The sequence below is a fragment of the Eschrichtius robustus genome, chromosome 11 (genome assembly GCF_028021215.1).
Source record: "Eschrichtius robustus isolate mEscRob2 chromosome 11, mEscRob2.pri, whole genome shotgun sequence".
NCBI classification, from domain to species: Eukaryota; Metazoa; Chordata; class Mammalia; order Artiodactyla; family Eschrichtiidae; genus Eschrichtius; species Eschrichtius robustus.
In genome coordinates, this window is record NC_090834.1 from 43626303 (window position 1) to 43632639 (window position 6337).

At 33.8% G+C, this 6337-nt stretch overlaps 1 protein-coding gene across 1 annotated transcript in view; it reads left to right on the forward strand.

Moving 5' to 3' along the window:
- SLC36A4 (solute carrier family 36 member 4) overlaps positions 1-5577 on the forward strand; it is a 41317-nt gene extending 35740 nt beyond the window's left edge. Inside the window, exon 11 of the mRNA XM_068555600.1 lies at positions 3472-5577. Coding sequence (XP_068411701.1) covers positions 3472-3779 — 308 coding nt within the window. The 3' untranslated portion in view covers positions 3780-5577. The remainder of the gene's footprint in view (positions 1-3471) is intronic.
- Positions 5578-6337: the final 760 nt, after the last annotated feature.

The window sequence follows — 6337 nt, forward strand, 5'->3', positions numbered from 1 at the left end:
AAGCTGTTAAATTTTGATTTGACACCAGTATTTTGATCCCCTGTTTGAATTGAACCTGCAAAATGTGTTAAATACTACTTATTTCTGTTATTGTCCAATTCATTGATCCTTCTGCTATTTCTAATTTGAAAAGCCCTTGATTTGAGAGTATGCTTTCTACTTTTAGTAAACTATAACCACATAAAGCATAAATCTTTGATAGTTTGTAGAATACTAAGAAGACATACTAAAATCCTTCATTTAAGTTAGTTGTCACTGCAGATGAGAAAAAGTACCATTCTGTACCCTAATATTCTATCTTAAGAGTCAGTAGGTATATGGAGAGGACCATTCACTATTTGTGTAATTAAAATTTATGTGCTAGAGTGTTTCTCACAGTTTTGTTGTTGATGTTATAATATCAAGCATTTTATTTTATTTTTCTGATATATCTGCTTTCACCATTTAAATGCAAAAAAATGGACCTAAATAGGCTTTTTTTCATGTTAGAGGAAACTTTGTACCTTAAGGATACATTCTTTTTCTCTATAATATAGTTTTGGGAAATACTGCATAAGCTTAATTAGTACTTAATAGATATATTCATAACAACTGTCTGTAAATGACATGGGTCAACCTATTTATAGTAATCCTATAGCGAATATTTGTAATGAATAAACTATCCTTATCCCAAGCTATCCTTTGACTTACTGTTTTTGTGATTTTTGAGTTCTTCTATGTTGGATTTGCCTAAAGTGTATATGTTTCTCTTCCTTGTCTAACTAATAACATTATCAAATAACGTTTCAAGCCATTTTTACTCGCAAATATTTGTTGGTTATATAACATTTAAAGAATGACTTTAATCAATAAATTTCATGATTTAAAAGTATTTGATAAGTGGAATTTTAGTCTGAATGAATAAATTCTAAAATACTATAGTGTTCTTCCGCATGGTTTTCCAACATTTCACTTGATTTACTAGTAACAGATTGGATTACTGGAAGACACTAATGATGAAAAATAGATTCCATTCTTCAGATGGCAAGGTTGTAGTCATGTTTGTATAGTTGTCCTTTTAAATACTGCCACCTACTATGAGTAGGTGAAGCATGTTTCTGCAAAATGGATATATAGTCAATGAATTTTAAAAGGTTCTAATTTTGTTTGAGAGTTATGCTCTATAGTTCCCTTAGAGAAATGTTAAAAGGATGTAGCACACATCCATTAAACAGGGGCCCACTTTATAAAGTATTTCTAGTTTAGAGTTCCAACTTCTTCAAATTCAGTTGTTTTACTTAGGAAGGTTTCTTGTACTTCAGCCTTGTAGGCATGCAGCTAGATTTATGATTTCAAAATAATTTTTAGGGTTTTAGCTTTTGTAATAATTTAAATAAAAAGTGGTAAATAATAATGTATGGTTCTAAGAAATGTGGTGGTTCCAAATTAATCCCACATCCTCCCGAAAAACATCGAGGGCCACAAAGAGAATAGGGGAAGGGAGAAAACCATAAACTGAAAATTAAGAAGCAAAGAAGCCAGTAGACTGCAGACACAATTACAAAGAGCATGAATTAAATTGTATATATATCACAGAAAGTTCAGTAAGAGACAAAGACACAGAAAAAAGAAAAGCAAAAGGAGGTAAACTTAGAAATAAAAGAGAGGGATAACAAAGATTGGAGAGAAAACTAATACCTTTTGAAGACAAGTAAAAGAAAGCCAACACATACATAATTAGAGTCCTCACAGCCGGAACTGTGGTTACATTGTCACCTTTGGTGGCAGTGGTGATATAGTTGTCACAGCTTTCATGTGAGCAAACTCAGCTGTTATTTCTGATGGCAACTCCGACCCTCAACAAATCATTCAGTGAACCATCTAAGGACAATTAGGAGAAAGAATATGAGTCTTTTTTAAAAATTTTATTTATTTTATTTATTTTTGGCTGCGTTGGGTCTTCGTTGCTGTGCGCGGGCTTTCTCTAGTTGCGGCGAGCACTGGCTACTCTTCGTTGCGGTGCACGGGCTTCTCATTGCGGTGGTTTCTCTTGTTGCAGAGCACAGGCTCTAGGCACGCGGGCTTCAGTAATTGTGGCACACGGGCTCTAGAGCGCAGGCTCAGTAGTTGTGGTGCACGGGCTTAGTTGCTCCGCGGCATGTGGGATCTTCCCGGACCAGGGCTCGAACCCATGTCCCCTGCATTGGCAAGCGGATTCTTAACCACTGTGCTACCAGGGAAGTCCCGAATATAAGTCTTGATCTTTGCAAACCTTCTGTTGATATTTGGTAAGATAAAGATAAGATCAAGAAAGTGCCAGATCAAAACTTGCAGAAGACTTGATGGTACCTTGGACTACAATCCTGTTGACAATAATGGTACTTTTTTTTTTTTAACTTTTCATTTTGAAATAACTTAGAAAAGTTGTAAAAGAAAGTAGAATTACCATAAACCCTTTACTCAATTTCCTCTAATGTTATCAGCTTACATACCACAATATAGTTAAGGAAATTAACATTAATACAATGCTGTTAACTAATTGACCTTATTTTGATTTTGCCAGTTTTCCCACTGATACCCTTTTTCAGATCAAGGAGCCAATCCAAGGTCCCACCTGAATTTAGTTGTCATGTCTACTTAGTCTCCTCCAGTCTTGGCAGTTATCTTTTTTTATCTTTCTTTATTTACCTTGATGTCTTTGAAGTGTCAGTAATTTTGCAGAATTTCCTTCAGTGTAGATTTGTGTGATGCTTTCTTATGATTAGGTTGAAGTTAAGCATTTTTAACAAGAATGCCACAGGTGATGCTTTGCACTTCTCAATACATCGTATCGTGGCATCAATATTTCTTATTACTGGTGATGTTAACTTTGATCACTTGGTTAAGATGGTGTCTGTCAGATGTCTCCACTGTAAAGGTACTCTTTTTCCCTTTATAATTGATAAATATCTTGTAGGGAGATATCCTGTTCTCATACAGTTTTTGCCCACTAATTTTAGCATCCTTCAGCGACTTTTCCTGCAACAGTTATTACTGTGGTATTTGCTTAATAATGATTTTCTATTTCCATTGTTTCTTCTATTTTGGTTAATTGGAATTCTAATGTAAGGAATAGCTCTCTCTTCTCTCTCATTTATTTAATGATTTATTTATATCACACCACCCCAGGTTTTGTGCTTTATAGAATGAGCTATATGGCAGAGTAATGAAAATACATTCTTCACCCAGAATTTCATAGCAAAAATTAAAAGTCATTTATGTAAGAAACTCTGTTGATAAGTCAAAGTCCAAGAAATATCACTCACTGTTTTGGTTTCTTTCTTTGTTTCCTTTTTTAGCTCAGAACAGAATATGACAGATTCTTCCACAAGCAATAGTTTAGTAGTGCCTACTTGCATCAATTAATTTTAATGTAGTGAATGTATCTACAGTTAGTATTCATGTAAGTATTAAATATTTACATAAGAAAAATTTGTATTTTCAATTTTCTAGGTGCTGGAGCGATTCTGATTCCTCGTTTAGACATTGTGATTTCCTTCGTCGGAGCGGTGAGCAGCAGCACATTGGCCCTGATCCTACCGCCTCTGGTTGAAATTCTTACATTTTCTAAGGAGCACTACAATATATGGATGATCCTGAAAAATATTTCTATCGCGTTCACTGGAGTTGTTGGTTTCTTGTTAGGTACATATGTGACTGTTGAAGAAATTATTTATCCTACTCCCAAAGTTTTCGCTGGCACTCCACAAAGTTCCTCTTTAAATTTGAATTCGACATGCTTTACATCTGGTTTGAAATAGTAGAAGCAGAATTATGAGTCTCAAGTCTGAAAATGATGAAAGTAAGAACCATTAGAACACATCGCCATATACTTAAAAACCGTTTTCTTTCGGCACAACATTGATATTTTGGCAGTAAATTATAATTCTTTACCAATACTGATAAACTACGACGGATTTGTGGTTTTAAGTATTAGCAGCAATTTCAAAAATTTTAGTTCTGAAAATGGAAAAAATTAAAATGTTAAAAAAATTAAAGAATAAAAATGCTTCTGTTGTTCTTCTCTCAATCAAATACTTTAACCAGGATTCTCTCTTTTACCTCCATGCTACTCTATTGCCACCCAGTTGAGGAGAGAAGAGGGTTTCAACAATAAGAGAATTAAAGAAGTATAGGTGACTAAAATCTGACCATCCCAATGAATTTTAAAGTGTACTTTGTATATAATATAGAAATATCTCGATTATGTTTTTATTAGAGAGCCAAATACTTACGTCTACCCCCTGGAAGTTTAGAAAACTCTCATTAGCCATAATGTAAGAATCAGAAAATCCCCCAAACCAGAATTATTTTTACACTATTCTGTAATGGTAGCTGATCTTCATAATGAAAACCAAAAGGCACTGTGCAAGATTCTGACTTAGTGTTTCAACCAAATTTGAGAGACTTTAAAAGTTATCCAATACATATTCCCTTATTTTTTTTTACCTGAGGAAATGGATACCCAGGATGGTTAAGTAACTTGATCAAGACCACTCAGCCTTGAGATGAAGACAACGTGATCTTTTGATTCCCAGTCCACGATTTTTTATCTTTCACTTCACATCCTAGAAAAAGAATAAATTATGTTGTTTTAGTATTAAGTCTGTTTAATTATATTTCAATATTTTGTAAGTCATGATCTTTGACCAGTATACGTGACCTGAGCAGAAAGTCAGGGAACTCTAAAAAGCCTGCACTACGGCCATGTAAGCCTCAACATGGGAAAGAAGCAATGCTTTTTAAAACAGAATAGAAATGCCTTGCTGGTTTAACTGCTGGCTGGTAGAAGGTGCCCAGCTGTCCCGTGTGTGGATTCAGCTCTCCTTATCGTTTCTTTCTTTCTAGGTTTGTAGACACTATCTTTCCTAATGGCAAAAGATAGAGATCTGACACAGTACAGGACTTGTGTACTCTTTTCGGCCTCATGGCTTTCCTTATCATAGCCTTCCGTTGATCTGAATGGGCAGAATAAGAGAAAGAGATTCAGGCCTAGGAAAAATCAAGACAATAATAAACTCTCTGCTAGATACTGAGACGCTCCAGGCTTCTTCCAGAGAAATACCTTTTATTCCTCCATATTCTTCAAGCCCAGTTATTAACCAAAACAAAGAATCTCAGTGGGCATGGAATATGAAAATGGTTAAATTTAAAACTAAGAATCTTGATTTTTTTTTTAACTCATACTTTAAAACTCATCAAACTTTTTAGTCAGGTTGGTGATACTCTAATTTGTAATACTCTAAGATATCACCAAGATCACAGTAGTGTATATACTCTATATTTTTATATGTAAATGTTCAAGTATTTTTTTGCTTACATCATTGAGTCATCAAGTATAATCCAAAGATATATCAGAAGCTTTATTTTGGTACAAATTCTTAAGAATCAAAACTTTTTAAAAAACATTTGCATTGAGAATCACCAGTAATTGTTTGTGACACTTTTATGTCGAATCTGTTATGTTGAACCTTTAGTCACGGGAGAATGTGGAAGAAGTTATAGGAAAAGTAATTGTCATTGAAACTAATGTTATATAATCTTGAATCTAAGAGTAAATTAGGTGTTTTTTAATGTATAACTTGGTATAATATGACTTGAAAACTATTATTTAATAGAAAGCACTATTAGGTTTTTGTCAGCTGTCTTCAGATAGTATTTCTAGTCTATGTGTGATATTTTATTTTTATAGTTTCGCCTTTGTTTATTTTCCTTATGGAATTTATCACATTGAATGAAATTTCAAATAGCTGATAATAGCAATATATAAATTTTAGATTCAATGAACAAATGTTGAGTACCTTATCAACCAGGCTTCCTTAAGCAATGAGTGCTGACTCCACATCCAGTACTCAATTCACTAAATTATCAATACTTTAAATACAAGAGAAAAGTTGAAATGCAGAAAGGAAGAGGGGCTAAGAAGGGAGAGAGCAGTTTTAATTCTTAACAAGAAATACTATTTAGATATATAAACGCACTCTTATTTAAGGATTTTTAATGATGTGTTTTATTTACAAAAAATCAAGCAGTATTTTTCCTCTGAAAATTTAGTTTTAATGAGTCATAACATTTTCTAAGATTCTTGGAGAAGATATTTTGATTAAACCAGCTGTTGATTTTATTTTGGGACCTGGAAAAATGAGAGTGATTACACCTGTCAAATTTTGTATCCAGTCTCTTTGGTCCATTACATTATAGGTTAAATGACTTCAGCATTTCATCTGCCGCCACAGTAAAGCACCCTCTTCTCTGAAAGCTAATCAGGTGCCTGTGAGCCTTTTCTACTAATGGAGTGGGGGGGGAAAAGGAAAGCTTT